The 23,122-nt window shown below is 37.6% G+C and overlaps 1 protein-coding gene across 3 annotated transcripts in view; it reads left to right on the top strand.

The window, feature by feature from the left end:
* The first annotated feature begins 489 nt into the window (after positions 1–489).
* LOC127524473 (cullin-9) overlaps positions 490–23,122 on the top strand; it is a 58,451-nt gene continuing 35,818 nt past the window's right edge. For all 3 annotated transcript variants that reach the window (XM_051915974.1, XM_051915973.1, XM_051915972.1), the window contains exons 1-6: positions 490–654; positions 2,509–3,171; positions 7,293–7,447; positions 13,743–14,324; positions 20,459–20,600; positions 20,719–20,909. In XM_051915974.1, coding sequence (XP_051771934.1) covers positions 2,514–3,171; positions 7,293–7,447; positions 13,743–14,324; positions 20,459–20,600; positions 20,719–20,909 — 1,728 coding nt within the window. In that variant the 5' untranslated portion in view covers positions 490–654; positions 2,509–2,513. The remainder of the gene's footprint in view (positions 655–2,508; positions 3,172–7,292; positions 7,448–13,742; positions 14,325–20,458; positions 20,601–20,718; positions 20,910–23,122) is intronic.

Here is a 23,122-nt window from a genome sequence, read left to right as displayed (position 1 = left end):
AATCTAGGGTGGGACTTGATTTTGATAATTCGGGAACTGATTGGATCATGGATCTCATGTGAGTGACAGGTGGTCCCACCCTTGTGGCAGCAAACACGTCAGTCAGAGAACAGAAGTCGCTACAAGAGGGAGGGGAAGATATTTTGATTAAAGATTATAGTGTCATGTCATAAATTAAATGTGACACGGAATAAATCATTCATAATAAATACCGCAGTATTCCACAAAATAAATATGTCCATTTTGATTTCATGCTGACTTAATGCATTGTACAAGCTGACCTACAATGACCTTCAATGCCTCTTAAGCATAAAATCCATCGAAATATGATGTTGTGAAATGTTTGAGCATGATTTAACAAATAAAACACTGATAAAATTATTTACACACTGTAAGGAATAGTAAGTAGGCGGCGACAACTGTCGCTCCTCCATGCCAGCAGATGGCAGTAATGCGTTGCTGCAACCAGACGTTGGCGCATACGCGAGCTGAATTCATACCTGTTCCACAGGAAGTAGCGCTAGACTACAGTTAACTGTACAACAGGCAGCAAAAACGACTTCAGGCTGGGCAACGATACGCTACCACGGAGAAGAAAACTCCATCCACCCAGGGGGAAAGTCGAGAAGGAGGGGAGGCCCTGCAACACCGGAGGTGAGTCAAAGCGGAGTTTTGGAGCTAAGTGAGGGCTTTTTATGTCTTTTTAACACAGAGGCCGCATTGACAGCTAGTTGCACCATATGTACCCTGCTAGCGACGCGGCGCAACTAACTAGAACGCTCTAATTATAACGCACGTAGCTGATTCTCGCTTCTTGTACACTATATAGCTTTATTGTTTATACGCGTTTTAAGTTTGACGTGTCGCGTCACGTTGCCTGCTTGCAGTGTTGATGTTAGCGCTAATGCGCACTTGTTTAGCTCAGCTCGTGGCTTTTACCGCATTACTGGAGAAAAAGCAGGTCGGCTTGAAGGGTTTAAACTACTTTAGGTAAGCACAGAGCAGGCCAAGTAGGCTGGTGTTAGTGAAACCTCCTGGGACCGCGAATCAAACCCACATGAAGACGTCAGGCCCGTATGCAGCTATTTAGCAGCATCGCTAGCGGACTGACAGCAGCTGTGTGAAGTATTGGACATGTGACATGTAAACTGTGTAAATAAAACTTTGAACTTTGTTTGCGACAATAACGGTCGATGCTTTGTTAACGTTAGCAAATTTTAGGGTGAAATATCCCTTTAATATAACACTTTCGGTTTTAGAAATGTTATATAATGAGGACGTATTTCAGAACGTAAGTCTTGTGGGTTTGGATCAGTATGAAGGTGAGTGAGTGATGGTAGTAATTTCAGTTTAGAGTAAAATATTAATTTAATATGACACTTGGGATGTTTCTGTAATGCATTCATGATCAACACTTTAATCCTGTCTCATCTAGCTTGAAAATTTAGTGTTAGTTCATCCAAAAATGAAAATTCTGTCATTATTTACTCACCCTCATGTTGTTCCAAACCCGCAAGACCTTTGTTCATCTTCAGATCACAATTGAAGATCTTTTTAATGAAATCTGAGAGATTTCTGTCCCTCCATTGACAGCTACAAAACTGACACTTTGATGCTTCAAAACGTTCATAAAGAGATCGTAAAATTAATATAAAGTGATCATGTCTCTTCAGAAAATTTTGACTAAACCGCTCAATTCATATGGATTAGTTTTACGATCTCTTTATGAACTTTTTGAAGCGTCAAAGTGTCAGTTGCATAGCTGTCAATGGGAAGACAGAAATCTCTCCATTTTCATTGTGTTCCGAAGATGAACGAAAGTCTTACAGGTTTGGAACGACATGAGAGTGAGTAATTAATGACAGAATTTTTATTTTGGGGTGAACTAACCCTTTAAGACTTTTGTTGAACTTTTCAGGTCTTAAAGGGTTAGTTCATACAAAAATCATAATTCTGTCATCATTTAAAAAAAAAAATGAAGATATTTTAATGAAATCTGGGAGATTTCTGTTCCACATTAAAAGTCCATTCCACTAAAATTTCAAAAACTTCATAAAGCAATAGAGAACACTTGTTACGGTTGACCTTCTGTTTGCCATTGATGCGCTCTGTGCATTGATCAATGTTTATATTTGAATAAAAACCTAAAATAGATCTGTTTATAATATAAAGTGAGACATGGATTAAATCATTCTATCTATTCCTTTCTTTTACAATCTATTTTTGAAACATCAAAGTTTCGGTTAAATGTACTTTCAGTAGAGGGACAGAAATCTTTTAGATTTAGCTAAAAATATCTTCATTTGTTGTTCAAAGATGAACAAAAATCTCATTTGGTTTGTAACAACATGAGGGTGAGTAATAATGACAGAATTTTTGGATGTTTATGCAATACAGTGATTTTATTTATTTATTAATTTTTTAAGTGCTCTCCATCATTTAGTTTGTACATGGCATAATAATAAATAGATATAGATATTAAATCACTCTTTTAACTTTTATTCTCAGCTACCATGGTGGGTGAGCGCCGCAATGGCAACCTTCTGGTTCAGCTGGGCCCGAAGCTGCAGGCTTACCCAGAGGAGCTTATCCGTCAGAGGAGGACTCACGACGGCCAGACGGAGTATCTGATTCGCTGGAGCCTGCTGGCTGTGGATGATAGCAGCAGTTCAGGCTGCAGCAATGAGGCGAGCAGCGGTGGCGGAAGTAGTTCCGGTGGCGGTGGCTCTAGTGGCTCCACTTCAGGAGAAAGCAAGACTGAGAGCATCCTCATGTGGATGTCCACAGAAGACGTGTACGCCAACTGCCCCACTCTGCTAGGCAAGCGCAAGGCTGACTCCCAGAGGCCTCTGCTGGAGGAAGAGGAGCGGCCCAGCGGCCAGTTCCCCCCAGACGTCACCTTTGATGAGGGAGAACTGTTGGACATGAAAGATGACGTGAAGAATCTCGTCCGCCGTGCCCGGAAGCAAATGGCCAAGAACAGCGACTTCGGTATAAGCATCACGCACACTATCCACGTGCTGAGCGCCTATGCCAGTATCGGCTCTCTGGTAGGAGTCTTCAAGGAGACCGGTGCTCTCGACCTGCTCATGGAACTTCTCTGCAACAAGGAGCGACAGACCAGACGCAGCGCCGGCAAGATGTTGCGAGCCCTGGCTTCTCACGATGCGGGTAAGTCCTGCATTCTGCAGTCTGGTTTCTGTATTTAACTCATCGCAGGGCTCCAGACTGCGACCTTTTTTCCTGTGGGTACGACTAAATGTTGTTAGAGGTCGCACTGGTGCAACCACCACATTGCCTAACTGCTGAGAGCTACCATTTCTGTTGCACATAATGCATATAAGAAACATCAAACAGCAAATGAAATGAAAGTGGAACGAAACTGCTTTACTTGTTTGAGCTGTGCAGCATGGACAGTTTATCAGCTCGGACAGTAATAAACAGCACAACGCAGCACGAGCTCAGAACAGGCTCTCGCGTGCCAATCTCGATCACATTGTACTGTTACTGGGAGATCCAGAGAGAAAGCATTTGAATTTGCCACAGAATTAACATGGTAGTGAGATCTAGTGGAAAGCATTCAAATTTTGAAAGGTATTTTCTGTTATAAACTACAGGTATCAGATCAAACAGTGCTGACGTGGAAACCAGGAGAAATATTGAGACATGAATGAACAAGTTAAGGCTCTCCAGTCCACAAAAAAAAATCACCAACATTCACCATGGATTTAATGTAGTAACGCTAACTGTAACCATGTTCGCAGAAATAGTCGAATGTTTTACATTTTAGGGTTCATGTACATTTTTGAGAGTAACTTTTCAAGGACTTTTTAAAGTGCTTCACACTTTTTCCAACACTTCAAAGCTTTATTTTAGTGTTGTTTTTAATGTGATTTGTAAAACTAAAAGTAAAAAGATGAAGGAAAACTAATGCTTCGTGCCATTTCCACTCTCTAATATATGGAAAAGTTAGAAAAGTCAGAAAGTCTCATGAAAAACAAAAGCTTTTCTTTAAATTGTGACTGAATTACACAGAAAGCAAGTAAAGAGCGCTCCTTTTATAATCACTGAAGCTGTCGGTCAGTTCAGTATGGTACATTTAATATGAGTAGAATATTTTTTTCCCTATAAAAATTAGGTTTTTGTATGTTACTGTTGTTAATAAAAGTTTTTAAATAATTTTAGATAAAATAAAATTTATCTGCATCTCAATTCAAGTTTCTCAATTCAGATTTCCAATAAGTAAACATGTAATATTATTAGTAACTGCACTTACTAATGCAAAACTATAGTAATATGATTAAATTACCTTTGATTTATACCCCCAGCGCTACCAAATCAGGTGCTGACGTGATGCTACACTCTGTAGAGCTTAGTGCATCGTCATTACGTTTGGCAATCTCTAAATCTCATGTCTGCTGGTTGTGATCTTTTGCTGCATCTGAGGAACCATATTGTAGTTGGTTGTTGAGGTTTAAAGTAAAACTCTCACTTCCTAGGGTATTTCCCTTTGAATTTAAAGTAATTTTTCTTGAACTACTGGTAATACTTACTATTTTACAAAAACTAAAGTTTAATGTAAAGTTTATTTTAAATAGTCTAGGAATTAGGAATAACTTCGTCTTAATATTTTATGTTTAATATTGCATTATTTGCATTATTTGCATCATTGCATTACAACCATTGCATTTCATCAGTAACAACCTTTAATTACAATTACTTTACAGGATGTAAAAACTAAGCAAGTATGCATTTGTTCAATATTGACTCTATTCCAAACAAAGACAGTTGTTTGCGAAAAAGCAGCTCTTCCTTGTCTAGTTGAATTCATTCAGCAAATTTTTTTCCGTTGTAGTTTATGTGCATGTCTTCTTCCTCCAATGCTTAATGTGGATTATATATACAATGGAAATAGATTTCTGTAATCACGTCTATAAATAAGCACATCTAAATTATACATAAACATTTTGAAACAAACTAAAAACAAAAAGTGCTTAAGCTTATGAAACTGAATATTTATTATTTATTTGTTAATGTTGTAAATAATTTGGCTATGCAATTCCTCTTATTCTTGTAGTAACACTGGATTTTAAGCATGTAAAATTATAAGCATATAGAAATATTTTTGATTAATGAATATGACAAAAACAGGATATGAGGTCTTGCTCCTTGGTTTTAATAAATCATATAAGCATAAAAATATTATCACGGAGTTAAATTGTAAGTATGTTCAGAGTGTTAAATATACTGTCTTTAATTGAATTCATTTGATTTTTTTTTTTTTTCCCCTTGTATTGATGCAAAACTGCCAAAACAAGGAGTGTCCTCCATGTTTGATTCTAAGCCAAGAGGACAATCTGTCGTTTAGATCCTCTATTTGTCAAGTCTTTTCGCTCTACAAGTTTGAAAGTTTTACACGCATGCTGTTCTCCCACAGTCATGTGCATATGGATTGTGGTGAATGGAGCACAAAGCCTAATGTGAACCCTTAAGTAAAGACTCACTCTATTGACTTTAGACCGCAGCGCAAGTTTGAACCACAGCTTCCCGTCAGTGTGCTGTGAGATATTGGGTATTGTGAGTCATCAGCGATGGGCAGAGACAGTGGCTGTCTCAGCGCTCTCAGCATTGGCTGTTGGCAGTGTCTAAAAGGACCCTATAGGAGTAGATGAGATAAAACTGCAAAATCTGTTACTTTTACTGTGATTTTTTTTTTTTTTTTTTGGAAAAGGGAAATGTGGTAATGGAGTCCTCCTGAAGGGGGGCTTTCCAGTTCCTCCTCCTCATTCTTTTCACTCTTATTCACAGGATATACTTATTCATCTCTAGTTCCTCTGATTAGGGTGAGGCATTTGTGTCATTTACTTCAGCATGAGGAGGAGACCACAGGCATGTGGCTCATGTTAAGTTGGATTCACCCTGTAAACATGATTAGTAACACAATATACATGAGATATTAGCTAGATTTGTGTATGTATAATATTTATATTTGTAGAAAAAGGTCTCTCTGTGTATATGTGTGTGTGTGTATTCCCTAGTATTTCCTGCCATTGGTTGTAAAAAAGCTAGTCCCAACCCAAAATCCAGGCCAGTGGTTGAGCCAGAATTTGGATTGCCAGACCGCTCAAACAAACAGAGCAATGTTTAGATAGTGCTTTGGTTTTTACACATTTCAGTTTTCTTATAAATGACGCTGCATGTTAGGAGATCAAAATTCTTATGACTAGTGTGCCACATGTTATTTCTTGTACGTTGTAAAATTAAGGAAGTGGCGTTACTACAGTGTTCTGTACTATACTGAAACTTCGCACCCTTAAGCAGAACGTACATGAAGGTCCTTTGAATGGATGTTTTTGCAGAAAGGGATTTCTGAGAATAGTGAAGAATCAGCACTAAAGTTGCTGGTCAAGTCATTTTGCTGTGGGTGAGATATGGATGTTTTTCTGTTATTTGTCTAACTAATATGTTTTGAGTCATCATACCTGTCTTTTATTCAGTTGCTTTACACCAGTCAAACTATCAAACGCTTTGAAGAAGTGTTAATATTTAGTATTAAACAAGACTAATTACTCTGCACAATAGTGGTCAAACTTTATTATTTTTATCAAGACTTTGAGTTCACCCATCAGATGAAACAGCCCTGCCATGTGTAAATCATATATTGAATCTCTATTGTTATTTTATTTTTATTTTTTTATCCATGAATATATGAAAAACCAAGGTCTCTTTTTTGCCTATTTGTTTTTAAATGGGGGAAAAACAAGTGGTGGAAATGTACCCAGACTGATGTGGCATACCCATTTTTTCCAAACACACTGATATTGCTTTCTTTTGTTTTGCCACTTTATTCTCTTGATTTGCATTTTTAGATTTGCAAAGTTTCTGTGAATTGTCTCTGGTTGTTACAGGCTTATGATTGTTCCGTTAGGCTTATAATGATGCATTAAATTCCATTATTTTTGTATTTGTTGTTGATTATTATTATTAGTGAGATCAATTACACTATAGCAATAATAATGAAAGTTCAGTAGTTTATTGATACCTTCTTCAAGAAATTCAATTGCTGTACTAACTGGATTACAATCATTGTGATATTACATATACTCTAATGAGTGTTCAGGGATTTGATTCTCAGAGAATGATTGAATTAACAAAAATGTATACCTGTAATTCAGTGTTAGTTGCTTAGGATAAATGTGCCTGCCAAATGTGTAATAAATGTAAATAAAGACAGTTAAAAAATGAAAAAAAAAAAATTGCATTGATTTAAGATTATATTGTTTGAATTTCAGGGAGTCGTGCCTATGTGCTCCTGTCCCTCAGCCAGCAGGATGGCATCGAGCAGCACATGGACTTTGATAACCGCTACACCCTGCTGGAGCTTTTTGCAGAGACCACTTCTTCTGAGGAGCATGGCATCTCCTTTGAGGGCATCCATCTTCCCCAGGTGCTCATCTTCCTTTCCACTCTTGTCTGAAAATAAGTCCCAAACCCAGTGAGGTACCTGGTTGCCTGCTGACGAGGACTGCACGATTTATCACACGATACGAAAAATAACATTGAACTTAAATGCGATTATTGCTTAAACGCGATTCTTAGCGCGATTATGAAATCGCAAAGGCTGCGATTTATTTTTCTTTTATGCGCAGCTTGTCAATGAAGTATGGCTCCAAATCCTAATCCATCTGAAAGCACTGCGAGTTTGAATCGCTTATAATGTACATTTGAAAAAGCAACACGCGTCAAATATCTTTCCAGACATAAGAAGCATTTATTAACATCTTGTCCAACAAAAGACAACAATAATAACATGTTTTTACTCCAAACTTCATAACGACAGTTGAGCATCCTTCTGTGAGATGATGTGGCTTCTTACACAGAATAAGGCAGTCGTTTGTTTATTAGTCATGTTTAAATAATCGAAGCGTTTAAATCTTCTGTTTATTCAGCTACAGCAATATGATGCCTGTTATCTTCTGCGGCAGGCCATATTTTGGTTTTCTGCGCGTGAGTGGCCTCTGGCTTTCAGATGGAGAAGCATTTACTACTGATGACAGAGCCGTATAGCTCTGACAAGCTGCGCATTAAATAATCGCAGCCTTTGCCAAATCGTGTGCGATTTAATCGCGATAAATCGTGCAGCCCTACTGCTGTCTATCTACATAGGAAACTTCCCTTTAAGACAGCATCCTAACTGAAATTGATTCATTATTGGCAGCAACTCATGTGACTTGAAAAAGCGCTGCTTCTTCCATGAAGAATTTAATGTTGCTAAGCTAACAGCATAATGCTCTGATAAATAATACACACCAAAAAAAAAAATAATAATTTGACAAAACAAGTTCCTTTTCAATATGGTTCACTTGTATTGCGTCAATAGCTGACACGTATGGGGAAAACTCAGTTTTTCCTCAGAATGCTGAAGCCTAATTGGTTCACATCTGTGTACCTGCACAGACAAAATGGCTTTTCAGCCCGCTTATTTAACTGCTTATTTAAGTCACTCTGAAAGCCATTTTCGTCAGAAATTTTCTCCTTCAGTGAGAAGATCATCTCCTCCTCCGAAGAAAATAGAAGCTTTTCTGCTCGCCATTGAAACAAGCCTCAAGCAGCGGATTATCAGCATTTCAGCAACTGCAGCTATCCGGCAACTCTTCAAAGAGCAGATTTTTAAAAGACTTCTTCACTTTTTAAAAGAGCAAATTTGAGAGATGTTTGTTGCAAAATGTCGCTCCACAAGTGTGGCTCATGCAAGGACAAGCACCGAGTGTATTGCTTGCCTGGACCGTGCCCACGCCGAAGCTGCGCTCACGGAGACCAGCTGTTCTCCCTGCGAGAGCATGAGTCTCACACTGCTGCATTCGCAGATTGCTTTCTTTAAGGAAAGCGATCCGGCCTCGAATGCTCTCCCGTAGGGGTGGGCGATATGGCAAAAATATCATATCAATTTTTTTCAGGAAAATCACGATTCACAATTTTATCACGATTCTTTGTTGTTTTTACTATTTTCCAAGTGACTGAGCATTACAGCCAAACTAATTTCCCTATTTTAAAAACAAAGCCTTACAAAGTAACAAAATATAAAATAAAATGAAAAAAGGCAGACATTTAGGCCAAAGTGGCGAAGATAAAAAATCTTTGTCATTATTTTATCTTTGTTATTAAAAAAAAAAAAATCTGCCATAATTTACTCTGTCAAGTTGTTTTAAACCCTAATGAGTTTCTTTCTTCTGTTGAAAATAAAAGTTATTTTGAAGAATGTAACCAGACAGTTGCTGGTCCACAGTGACTGTTTTTCCTACCATGGAAGTCAAGAGACCAGCAACTGTTTGGTTAACCCACATTCTTCAAAATATTTTATTTTGTGTTCTGCACAAGAAAGAAATTAATACAGTTTTGAAACAACATTAAAAGTGAGTAAATAATGACGCAATTTTCATTTTTGGGTGAACTATCCCTTTAAGGACAAGCGGCAGCATGGTTAATATTAGGCTGCTCTGTCACTTTAAAGACCTTCACGTATATCTAATATACAGCCATGCATCCAATTTTCTCTCAGATGTTTACTTTCACTTTAGACATAACCAACTGTGTTTATGTAAACTTTGTGCGTATTTGACAGTATTAGAGCAATCGGACTCTAAAGATAACTTAGTAGCTAATCAGGTGCTGTTTGACAGGCTTTTAGTGCCTGTCTGCTTCGTGTGAACGCGCTCTGAAAAACGCATGTCAGAACAGCGCATCAGCACGCGAAAAAAAAGTTTAACCGGCAAAGCACATGGAAATAATGAACTTTTGTGGATTGAAGTGTCCCGCGAATATTACTCTCTACCGCTACGTTAAAATGTGAATGTACGTCACGTTGAACAGTATGCTGAGACGGAGGCTCTGGAACTGCAACTGATAGAAAGCACTGTAGCACAATACTACAATATTTCTTCATAAGCAGATCGTGGAGACATTTTAATCGTCCACGATCAAAAATCGTTATATCGCACACCCCTACTCTCCCGTTCTCTTCCCCTCTCGAGCCGAGATGGAAGAAACAGCGGAGCCGCGGGAATGAGCAACTGGGCAACTCGCTCTCCCCTCAGTGCGACGAGTCTCCGGTGCTTTTCACCCGTGAAGACCAGCACCCCTCATCTGGTGCAAGCAGCGTGGTTTCATTTGGCGGATCCGAGGAGGACTTTGACAATACTATGTCTCTGGCTGCCTCTGAAGTGGAGGGCTGGGCAAACTCCGTCAATGACTCCTTGCTTGCTGCCAAGACTGTTCTCTTGACTCCCCCGTCTCTCCCTTGGGCCTGTTCGGTTCTGCGGTGGATGGCTTCGCTGAGCATTTTACTGTGGCCCAGAAGTTGTCGCAGGTGATGCGCCACTTCCTGCCTAATCGGGACAGTTCTTCTGCTGCTCCTAGTCACCCTAAGTTGCAGCAGCACACCAAGCCTGCTCAGCCCCAGCCCAAGGCAGTACCCAAAGTGAAGCAGCGCTTCCTCCCTGCTAAGTGCTACCTGTTTCCTAGGCGCCAGGGCCCCCGCCCTAAGGACCCTGAGAAGCAGCCCTGATATTTCCTGATATTTTTTTTTATTTATGTCCCCGAGGCCAGACTACCCTCAAAGCGACAGTTCTGGGCTTTGGAGGCACTGTGTATGTTGTCAATACTGGGTCTGCCCCACCAGTGGTATGCAAGCCCAGACAATTTTCCGCTGTTATAGCGAAGCAAATGTATAACAAGCACCCTCACAAAAAATAGTATCTCATTATCCCATCCCAAGCATCAGCCCCCTCACGGCAGTGCAGTGAGCTGCCTGTGACTTTTCAACCCCTCACCACCTGGAACGCTCGCAGTGGATCTGAAGGACCTTTACTTTCATATCCAGATAGTCTCTCATCACAGACCGTTCTTGAGATTCACGTTCGAAGTTCTCAGAATAAACTGCCTATTCTTTTTCTGGCTGGTGTTTAGCCCGGGATATAGACCCTCCATCTTGCGAGATCATGTTGATACTCTCAGTTCTGCGGGAGCTGCTGGACAGCAGACGCACCCCATCCATGCTCAAGGTTAACTAACTAGGGGTGCACTGAAATTTTGGCCGCTGAAAATTATCGGCCAAATATGACATTTTCAGTTTTTGGCCGAAAGAGACAGACGGCTGAAAATAGGAGCTGCAAATATATGCCACCCCACCCCTCAATGTTCAGTGCTCAGGTTTTACTCTCGCTCTAGCCATTATCACTGTGCGGTGTGATGCTCCGCTCAATATTCTGCTCTATGCTAGGGGTTAAAAATTCGGCCTCAAAGTGACAGCAACTTATAAATACCTGCTGCCAGGTCATTGTTAATCAAACAACAAAACACAGCTTTAACAAAGATTAATCTATATTTAATTTATTCAGTGATTTACACTATAGTGTTATTTTACATTTAGGCTTAATTATTACATGTCTGTACCTGAATACACTACAGTTAGACCTTACTTTATTTGTAACTTTGTACTGTATTTATCTATGATTCTAATTAGAGTATTTACTTTCAGTAACTAAGTGTATTTATTTAATTTCTAGGGCTGATCCGAATACAATTTTTTTATTTTTTATTTTATTTATTTATTTTTTTTTTAAGCTTCGACTCTTCGGTAGTAATCAACGCTGATATTTGAAGCTTTGGAGGGAGGGGGCTGAACATATTCTTCTCTCTAATAAAGGCAGTGTAACGCGTAACATGGGGCGGGTGTGTTGCTGCGGACCCAAGGGAGTGCAGTGTCGCATTTGGTGCAATATGGACACGTGACACGTTCAGAATTAATACACTTTTAATAAACTGAAATTAACTAGCTGAAAGTGGCACGCCTCACGTGGGCAGGGCTTTTATGCTCCGAGAACGGACACTGCGTGATATAAAACACAGGTCTGTTAAAGAGCAATACTTTTAATACGGTAGCGTAACATTTTTCTGACAAACAAATCACTCCCAAATCAGAAATTGGCAGCACAGCAGTTACTGACACAGTTAAAAAATAAAAATGAACGAACTGTAATAAATAAAGAACACGCCGTCCCAGTAAAATCTCACGTTTGAGTTTTAACAAGCTCCTATATTTTGCAGTAGATTAATTTAGATTGATAATAACGGGTAAAAAGGCTAATACATTTTGTTTCTATTATTCTATTTTCCACAGTGTCAAAGCAACGCAGCTTAACCCAAAATACAAGCTCATGCAGTTGTTTGCTTCAGACAGAGTACTTGCAGGGAATACATTAGTAGGCTAAGAAGCAATAGCTATATTTAAGTATAACAAGGTTCAGTTCCTTCAACTGTCCATCCTATTAAAAACGGCCAGGCTATATAAGATATTTGTAAAAAAGAGTATTGTATGTCACCAGATTTTATAGTGTATACATATTCAAGCGCGAACGAGAACTGTTTCGCGAGGGGGTGCCAGGTGTGCGGGGGAAAAAAAACAACAAAAAAGAAACAAATATTCGAATCCCAAAATTGAAAATCGACTACGAACCCACCGAATGAATATTCAAATAATCAAATATATTCTGGTCCAGCCCTATTAATTTCATTAAAAGGTCTAATATAAGTACAAAAATAAGCTAACTTAAAATAATAATTAATTTTTAAAAAGCATTTTCGGTTTCTGTTTTCGGCCAAATGCATCCAGAATTTTCTGTTTCGGCCCAGAATTTATTTTGTTGCATCCCTAAACGTGACCTTGGTTCCCTGAGATAACGGGAGCAGGCATTGCATAGATTGCCGTGCTACTGCGCCTGCACACGAGTCGACGCTGCCGCTCCTCAGTCGAAACATTCTGATGAAAATTTGGCAGGCTGAAAAGCCTGTGTCTATTGTAGGTGTCTATTGTCTATCCACAGGTTTTTGCAGCGTCTCAGAGTGATGGATTCACAGTAAATGCTGCTCCATAATAACGCCATCTCTGCATCTACTCTGAGTTTGGGTATACTTAAAGTAAAAGTTTGATGGTTTAATGTTTGAGAATAAAGCAATTAACACAGCCATAAATATTAGTATTGTAATTTTACAGTTATAATATAAAATTAAATTATTATAATTATATTTTCCTTAAATACTCGCTCCAGTAATTAATAATTTTTTTTTTCTATAATTTTTTTTTTTTCTCCAGTGAGATGTTACAATAGTAATATTCCTTTTTTTTTTTTTTTTTTTTTTTAAATCACATTTTAAACTGCAATCACAGCCTTACTTGTGGGTCAATGACATGAAACTCTCTTCATTTTTTCTTTCATTTTGTCCGGATCTATTAAAATACACTTACATACATACATACATTAAAAATAAAAAATAGCTATTCATACATACATTGATTACAAACATGGTGTAATTTTGAAAATTATGAATGAATAATTTTAATTTTGAAAATTAAAAATGTCCTGGTATTATAATTATGGAGTAAAAGGCCTCAGTGGGATGAAATTGAAAAGCAAAATAGTTTGGCATAATATTTTATTATTTCTTAGGAAAAAAAAAAAAGTGAAACAGTTTTGTTTAAATATTATAAATATTTGATTTCTTTCCTTTTTTTTTTAAACTGAAATTTGTCCAAAAATCATTTCTTTTACCTTGGCACATGTTTTAAGCTCAATTTTTTTAAAGGATTTTTCCTTTTTCTTTATCTTGGAAAGTCTTTAGTTTTCATTGACTCTGTACCAGTGTTTATGTGTAACAGTGTACCAAATTGGGTTTGTCTATTTTAGATTCCAGGCAAGCTGCTTTTCTCTCTGGTGAAGCGTTACTTGTGCGTCACATCATTGATGGACAAGCTCAACACGGCAGGGGTGGAGTCCACCTACGAGCGTCAGGATGTTGGCCCCTCCTCCTCCACGGCAGCCTACCAATCGGAGCACGCACGTGTGCAGCGGGAGTTTGAGTTCACCATGGCCATGGCCAACCTCATCTCGGAGCTGGTGCGTGTCATGGGCTGGGACCGCAACAGGCAACTGCCCTTCACCTCCACAAGCACATGCAGAGGGTTGGAGGAAATAAATAATGAAATCCAGAAACACGCCGTCCGCTCCATCTTTCAGCCGCGCTTCTCCGCTTCGCCTTCCATCATGGTTGCTACAGCGATGGCTGCAGTCACGCCACCAAAGAAGAAGAAAACGACAAATGGTTTCAAGACACGTTCTGACTTCACTTCACGTTCAGCATATGTGGAGTATGTGCAGGACAATCTAAAGAGTGGCATGATGGTCCGTATGCTAGAGGACTATGAGGAGGTCAGTGCTGGGGATGAAGGAGAGTTTCGCTACAGTAATGATGGCTCACCGCCAGTCCAGGTTAGTGCTGTGTGAAAGCTCAATATCAAACACTTTATATGTTTCTCACATCCAGTGTATACTATCTAGGCCATTAAGGTTGTTTGTGGTAATGTCAAAGTTTGGCACCTTTTGTATAAACTTCTTTTTTTTTTAACAACAAAATTTTTGTGGTTACATATTTGTCAGTTATTAGACTGATTTAAGTTTCACTAAAATTAGAAATGTGCATTATTAAGGGTTGTTCACACAGAACATGTTTTTGCATTCCACTGTGGTACTTTTCCATTGTTTTTATCATGTGCACTAGACCAGTGGTTCTCAACCCTTTTGAATCAGTGTCCATTTCATTATCCAGTTCCCTCATCAAATAAAATTTAGGCTATTTGTCTTCCTTGAATAATAGTATTGATTATTATTCTGTTTATAATAATTACAATTATCATTAAATATAAATAATAATTATTATCATTTAAAAAAGCATGATTGGACAGATGGAATATCATCATTTGTTTCCCAGGGAACAAAAAAAGCCATGTGAATAGAAATTATATTTATGTGTGTTAAACAAATAAACATTAAATTTAACATTCAAACTTTAATTAGGTTGCTTATCACAAACTGCAGCCAATCAGCAAATAATTTGCATTCTTATGAGTAATTCCAATGGAAAACAAAAGCAAGAAAAATGAGAGAAGGATTAACCTTAAATATCTGATTTGTTTAGTCTTTATCGTGTCTGGATGCTAGACGGCAAGATGCTTTTGCAAGAAGTCCAAATTGGCAAGTTTTACACCCTTCTGTGTCTCATTTCGAAAGCTGCTCCCTCTGGAGGCCATATTTGTCAGCCGCATACGTTTTTGAGGTTGTCTCATTTCAGAAAAGCAACCATTATAAAATTGAATGTTATTCCTTGTGAGTCATCCAGTCGGGCTACCAAAATGTATCACCACCCTGCCCGATGGGTTATCTAATAATAATAGTGAAATTAAATTCCTTCCGTGATTTGCATTGTTCATTCTCTTGATTTGTTATTTGAAGGAAAAACACAGTCATGGAAGTTTTTGATCATGCAGATTTGTCTGCAGTGTTGTTCAGCCAATGCTAACGCTACTTGGCTTGTGTGAGTGTTTTAGTGATGCAAGGATCGTGGATATATAGGTAGATCGGGCGGGCCAAGTAATAAAAAATAACATTCCAATTAGACTTGAGATAAATTGTTAATGTCTTGGTTTTAATAAAGACACATAAGTCTAATTTCACGATAAAACGCAACGAACGTGCGTCACTCTTTTACTTTCATTTTCAACATACAGTGCCACTTGAAAGTTTGTGAACCCCTTGCAGAATCTGTGAAAATGTGAAAAATGTTAACAAAATAAAAGAGATAATACAAAATGCATGTTATTTTTTTAGTACTGTTCTGATTAAGATATTTTACATAAAAGATGTTTACATATAATTCACAAGACAAAAAAATAGCTGAATTTATTAAAATGACCCCATTCAAAAGTTTGTGAACCATTGATTCTTAATATTGTGTGTGGTTACCTGGATGATCTACGACTGTTTTTTTGTTTTGTGATGGTTGTTCATGAGTCCCTTGTTTGTTCTAAGCAGTTAAACTGAGCTCTGTTCTTCAGAAAAATCCACCAGGTCCTGCAGATTCTTCAGATTTCAAGCATTTTTTGCATATTTGAACCCTTTCCAGCAGTGACTGAATGATTTTGAGATCCATCTTTTCACACTGAGGACAACTGAGGGACTGAAACACAGCTATTAAAAAAGGTTCAAACATTCACTGATGCTCCAGAAGGAAACATGATGCATTAAGAGTCAGGGGGTGAAAACTTTTTGTATTTGAAGATCAAGGGAAATTGTACTTAATTTGTCTCCGGGAAACATGTAAGTATCTTCTGTTGCTTCCGAAGGGAAGTACTAAATGAAGAAAATTGATATTTAAACAAAATAAGAAAAATTTGGACGACATCATCCTGTTCAAAAGTTTCACCCCTGACTCTTAATGCATCGTGTTTCTTTCTGGAGCATCAGTGAATGTTTGAACCTTTTTTAAAAGTTGTGTTTGAGTCCCTCAGTTGTCCTCAGTGAGAAAAGACGGATCTCAAAATCATACAGTCACTGCTGGAAAGGGTTCAATCATGCAAAAAATCCTTGAAAACTGAAGAATCTGCAGGACCTGGAGGATTTTTCTGAAGAACAGAGCTCAGTTTAACTGCTCAGGACAAACAAGGGACTCATGAACAACCATCACAAAACAAAAAAAAAACAGTCATGGATCATCCAGGTAACCACACACAGTATTAAGAATCAGTGGTTCACAAACTTTTGAATGGGGTCATTTTAATAAATTCAGCTATTTTTTTTGTCTTGTGAATTATACGTAAACATCTTTTATGTAAAATATCTTAATCAGAACAGTACTAAAAAAATAACATGCATTTTGTATTATCTCTTTTATTTTGTTAACTTTTCACATTTTCACAGATTCTGCAAGGGGTTCACAAACTTTCAAGTGGCACTGTATCACTTCAGGGAAAACCAATCAAGGAAGACACATGCCTTGAGCACCTCCTAGTGGTCATTAAATAAAACACAAAGGAGGTGAGATGTTGCTTAATAACTTAAAGGGATAGGTTGCCCTAAAATGAATTTTAAGGAATAAATTACTTACTCTGCTATTGTTATAATGCCATATGCCCTTCTTTCTTTTATGGACAACAAAAGAAGATTTAAAAAAAAATAATAATAAATAAATAAATAAATAAATAACAATATCCAGCTTGTCCATATAATGGTAGTGAATAGTGACCAGCATCAAGCTTTTTAAAAATAACGCAAAAATTATCCCATGTGACATGTATTATATTCCAAGATTTAATGAAAATCCTGAGCCTGGCCATTGGTCTTCTGTGCACAGTGCACGTTGATGTGCAGTTCACTCCAACTGGCACAGAAAAAGCAGTTGTGAGAAATCAAGATTAATAAATACGTATTTCAGTTCTACTCAGCCAAAAAAGACAGACAGGATGGAAAAGATAGAAATTCACAGAAATTTCAGTTCAGTTAGAACCAAATGCATATTTGTATTGATGATTGTAATTTGTTTATTTTAAATATGATTGTTGATATTTATGTTCTGAAAGTTTTTGATTGATGTTTCGACTCCTATCCAATTTTCTACGTAAATAATCTTCTTTTTTTTTTTACGTTTTTATTCAGGCTAGTTAAATACGTTTTGGGCTACTAAAATCTGAAAAGTTTCTGCCCGAAGGGTTACCAGGCATTTTGAAATTTTCGCTAACTGTAACCATGGTATTGTGGCAGAAACAGTCGAATGTTTTTACATTATTCATTTTAGGGCTCGTACAACCATTTGAGAATTAAATTCAAGCACTTTTCAAGGACTTTCAAGTGCTTCACACTTTTTCCAGCACTTCAAAGCTCTAAATATTATCCAATTTAAATGTTATTTTTACTTGACCAAAAATAAAAAAATTACTTAATTTTCCGTATTAAAAATGAGGTCTTTACATGTTACTGTTGTTAATAAAAGTTAATTTTATCTGCCTCTCAACTCAAGCTCTTTGCTTTACTGTCAAATGTGCATTTCCAAGAAATAAACATGTAATATTATTATTAACTCTGCTTAATGCAAAACAATAGTAATTCTATGATTAAATTACCTTAATGTTTCAAAATCCCCCCAGCACTACCAAATCAGGTGCTGGTGCCACCATCTGTAGAACTTAGTGGCACTGGTGCTACTGCTGTCAAATGTAAGCTGGAGCCCTGGTAATGGTTGCTTTTTCTGAAATGAGACAGCCTCAATGACATATTGTGGCCGATAAATGCGATATAGCTCCTGTCTACGCCACACGTGAAGGTCACGACACAAAAGCAAAGTGATATTGATTGTAACCTATTATAATCAGTGGTCCATTTACTCTCAAGTCACTGACAGTAAACTGATGCTCCGTTCTATTTCTGACGTACTCCACGCATTTGTGCTACTTCCAACAACAGGACAAATAGATTTGGTACATTCGCTTTGAGTCCAGGGCCCTGACCGGTGTAGACATGGTGCTAGAATGATGCAAACCATATTCATTTGCAGGTAGTTACAAGTTTCAGCTCGTCTTGTCGTGAATCTGTCAAAAATATTGCTTCCGGCTCTGACTGGGAGGGCAGTTCTGCTCCATAGAGAGACAATGCACTAGACCAGGGGTGTCAAACTCATTTTAGGTTCAGGGCCGGATTGGAAAAAAAATAACCATGCGCAGGCCGAATTACCTTTCATAAAAAAAAATAAAATAAAATAAAAAAAACAGTGTGCTGATAGTTGCATTAATATTAACCATATAAACAAATTAATTTGCAAGAAAACTAGTACACTGATCTTTAAAACTGCATTTGATTTAACAGCAAAAAGTATTAGATTTTTAAAATAATGCTTTATTTAATATTTTTTATTAGTGATGCACCTATTTTAATTTTTCATGGCCAATTCCACTTTTTTTTATTATTTTTTTTTAAAGCAAATTTGTTGTTTATTTGTTAAAAAAAATATGTCTAGCTCTTTGATATTAGAGGCAAAAACTGCATTTTTATCACAATCCCAGCAAAGATGTTATGTACATGTGCATGAGCAGTTGTTTTTAATTTAAATTATTGTATAATTTCAAGATTAACAGCAAAAACAGCATGGTCTGACTTTAACTTTGTGAAATTATGCTGCATAAGATACCTGCAGAAAACAAAATCAGCAGACGGACTGAATGAAAATGCAAATTCACACTCTGACAGTAGGTGGCGCTTATGGAACAGCAGTGAATATAGCGTTTCCATGGTTACCGCTATACACAATAGCGATAAATAGGCTAATACTACTTTATACGGAGATAAGTGGAAAAGCCATCAACTTTTCTGAAGACAGTTCCCTTCTGAGATACATTCATATCAACCCCAATTCAATATTTATTTTATTCTTCCTATTTTTCGTGAACAGTGAGCTTGTGTATGGTAGAGTACTTTCTCTGCTGGCGCGTCTGTTCTCTTCTTTGTGTCCGTATTCAGCGTGTGCCTGTATTAACGTCCTGTTTACAGAATTCGTAAATATTTCCACACAAATGAAATTTTGGGAAATTATTACAAAGCAGTTTGTTTACAAGCCCGGAATAAAGATTGACCAAAATAAAACTGAAAAACGTTTTGGATTTATGGCCAGTGGACTAGTCATGCATCTCTATTTTTTTTTTTTTTTTTTTTTTTTTTTATATTATAGTTCAAATCATCCCCCAGACCAGATTGTTCACCTTTGTGGGCCGTGTTCGGCCCGTGGGCTGTATGTTTGACACCCCTGCACTAGACTGATGGTTTTTGTGTTTCAGCTTTTGCAGTGTTTTGAGTCCCATGTTTTTAAAATGTTGTTATCTTATTGTTATTAGTCGATACAATGAAGAAGTGAGTTAAGTATGTGCCATATTGCCAATTAACATCAAAGTCTGTTTAAGGCAATGTCGTTTCACTCGACGGCCATCTTTGAAACTCCTCTCGGGCAGCTATTTCAGTCATGCAAGTACAGCTCCTATCTCTTTGAATGAGGAAGCATCAAATTCTCCAAAGCTGTTCACCAAGCTTATGATTCATATTTAATATCACCAATGAAATCTGACACTACAATCGTCTCATAAATTTTGTTTCTAAATGCTCAAATCGTGACAGTTTTTGCTCTTATGTTGAAGGAGGGACTTGTTCTGCCATATTGCACGTTGGACTTTCATAGTAATATGAGTGCACCATCTTTGTATATCTAAAGTCTATGCTAATATTTAATCAACCCTGTATTAACGCTCAAACATTCAACCCTGCTATCGAAGGTAACGTAACTTGCTCAAAAAGTAGAGCAAGGCACTAGTGGTCATTGGTTCAGTTTCCAAGGAAAGTACGAGTTGCAAATAATGCAAACCTCATATAAAATGAATAGAAAATGAAACTGCTAATATAATATTTATTTTGACCTTTGAGTTTGCCAAAGTTGAAGCATTCATCAGCATCATCTGTTCCTTATCCATTTACTTAAAAAGAAAAGCAATTCAGACCCTTTTTACACTGCTTAAATCCTGTGGCTTTTGCAGGTGTACTGGAACTCCCTCTCCAGGACCTACTGGGTGCACTGGCATATGATTGAAATTCTGGGCAATGGCAGTGGAGGACAGGCTGAGAAAGAGACACAGGAAAAGGCCTCTTCCCTCACAGAGACACTCAAACTCACTACTGGTAAGACAACAGTCATCGAGGACTCTCACACTCTACCACATGTTTGTGTTTGCTTTATATGTGTATCCCTCTCTTTTTACGAGACCAGTGTTCTCTTCTGTATTTGTGAAAATGACAGTGAGTCAGACGTTCTTCTCAAAGCCCCCTGGTGGACTGTACACATTGCCTTACCTGATGGAGGGCTCTCAGAATGACACAGGCACCCTGAGCCGTGCTGAATGGTGGGAAGTGCTCTTTTTCATCAAGAAGTTGGAACCCAAGCAGCAGCAGGAGATCAACAACATCCTGCGACAGAGCCTTGATGAACCGGTACTCACCCCCTCCTCCACTCTGCTCTTCACACAGGGTAGAATAGGCTAGTTTTAAGGAGCTATGAGTGTGTTTATTTGTACTCTGGGTATGAAATTGAAGTAAATTTACCAGCCATGCTGTTTATAGTCTTTGTGAAAAATAAATACAGTACCATTCAGTGCTCCGAATGTCCCCCCTACAAAGGTTTAGGATTTAGAAAAATGTAAAATAAAGAAAATTCATCCCAAATCTCATGAAACCTCTCAAAATAATGTCTGAGTCATATTTAACCATAAAATCAAAAGATAGATAGATGGAGACAAACGAGAACGCTCTGTCTGTGAATGTCTGTGTAACACACATGACTCGTGTGCACAGAAAGACACGTGCCAATATCGTGCACTTTCTCGCTTGAACAAACAACACCACACCAAATTATACGAAAATGCCAGTTTTGTTGGGTATCCTCATAAAAGCAGTCTTAAATTAGTTAAATAACATCTTAAATGAACTTAGAGTTGAGAGAATGAGATGCACGTCATTTTCGGCAGCGGCAGGTCTTAAAGTGACAGCAGCCTAATAAACCAGTTGCTGTGATGTCTGTCATTAATGTTAATCAAAGAACAAAGGTAACAGAGAAAACTGTAGCTTTAATAAGGATTAATCTATATTTAATAATTTATGCAGTAAAGACTGTAAAGTGTTTGATAACTTTATTCAATTTTTAAGTAACACTTTACAATAAGGTTCATTAGTTAAAGGTGCAGTAAGTGGTATTTGAACTACGCTGTTGGACACTGTTGATATTTGAAATCAACCCAAACAATCACACCCCTCTCTTCATTGCTCCACCTCCAAAACTCAGACTCCAATCCTAACCACCCTGCTTTGAGTCGGTCTCGAACCCCGGCCTGATTGCTGCTGGCATGTGAGGCGAATGCACTACCAATGACACTAAGCACCTCATTCTCTAGTGGCCGTCAGCGCGCAGTGGTTTAGCTGCAGAACTCTCACTATCTGGCCACTGTTGCACACGCAATGCAAGTGGATGTCTGTTTATCACAGCTGACGTGCAACAAAATGCAAAATAAAGCGAAAAAAAACAAAAAATAAAGCGCAGTTGATAAACGAACGACAAGGAAGCACAAAAAATGAACACACAGTACACATGAGTAAATACAAAGTGTTCGTTGTTAGTCGCAAACAGCACAGCAGCTCCAGACAATCAAAACCCAGTGGACTAGCATGAGAAGTGGGATCAAAGCAGTTTTCAGGTCTTCCCTCTTAGCTCTCTCCAGTGCTGGAAAGTTTTTCTAATATAAACCCCAGGTCCTAAAGCACTTGCCCAGCCATAAACCTTCATTCCAGTGATATTCTTATGAGTTGTTTTGTATTGTGTCCCATTTCTCATTCTGCAGATTTTTTTTTTTTTTTTTTTTTTTTTCCCAAATCTCCCTCTCGCTCATTCTCTCTCCATCATACACCCCCTGATGCTGATTAGTTAGATGTTTGTTGTTGGACTCGGCCCGACTAACTTCCAAACAGTGGATTTGAAATATCACTGAGTGCCCCTTTAAACATTAGTTAATGTATTAACTAACATGAACTAACCATGAGCAATACATTTGTTACTGTGTTTACTAATCTTCATTAACATTAGTTAATGAAAATACAGTTGTTCATTGTTTGTTTATGTTAGTTCACAGTGCATCAAAACATAAACAAATGCACTCCGTCCGAGGTGCAAGTCAAAGATAAATCTAAATGTATATGAAAGATATGACTGCACACTCACTTGCAGAAAGTTCACAGTGCATTAACTAATGTTAACAAGATTTTAATAATGTATTAGTAAATGTTGAAATTAACATTAACAAAGAAGTACAGTTTATTATTAGTTCATGTTAACTAATATAGTTAACTAATGTTATCTATTAAAACTTATTGTAAAGTGTTACCAATTTTTGAATCTGTTAGGCAGGTAGGAAGGCCACAAGTAAATATGACATTTATTATAATGGGTTTATGTGATGGTTGTTTTAAGTTCACTTAAATTCAAAGTTATTTTTAAAGCCTAATAAATGCTGAAATTGATAGCTTTCAGTTATACTGTAATGTTGAATGTCTATAATTTATGATTCAAAAAATCGGTTTCAAAGAGACATCAGTAGCAGTATTAGTATCAGTGATACTGGCCTTCATTCATAAAAAGATGCCATTAAACAGATATT

Source organism: Ctenopharyngodon idella, chromosome 13 (genome assembly GCF_019924925.1).
Source record: "Ctenopharyngodon idella isolate HZGC_01 chromosome 13, HZGC01, whole genome shotgun sequence".
Taxonomy (NCBI): Eukaryota; Metazoa; Chordata; class Actinopteri; order Cypriniformes; family Xenocyprididae; genus Ctenopharyngodon; species Ctenopharyngodon idella.
This window is presented reverse-complemented; position numbering and strand designations above follow the sequence as displayed.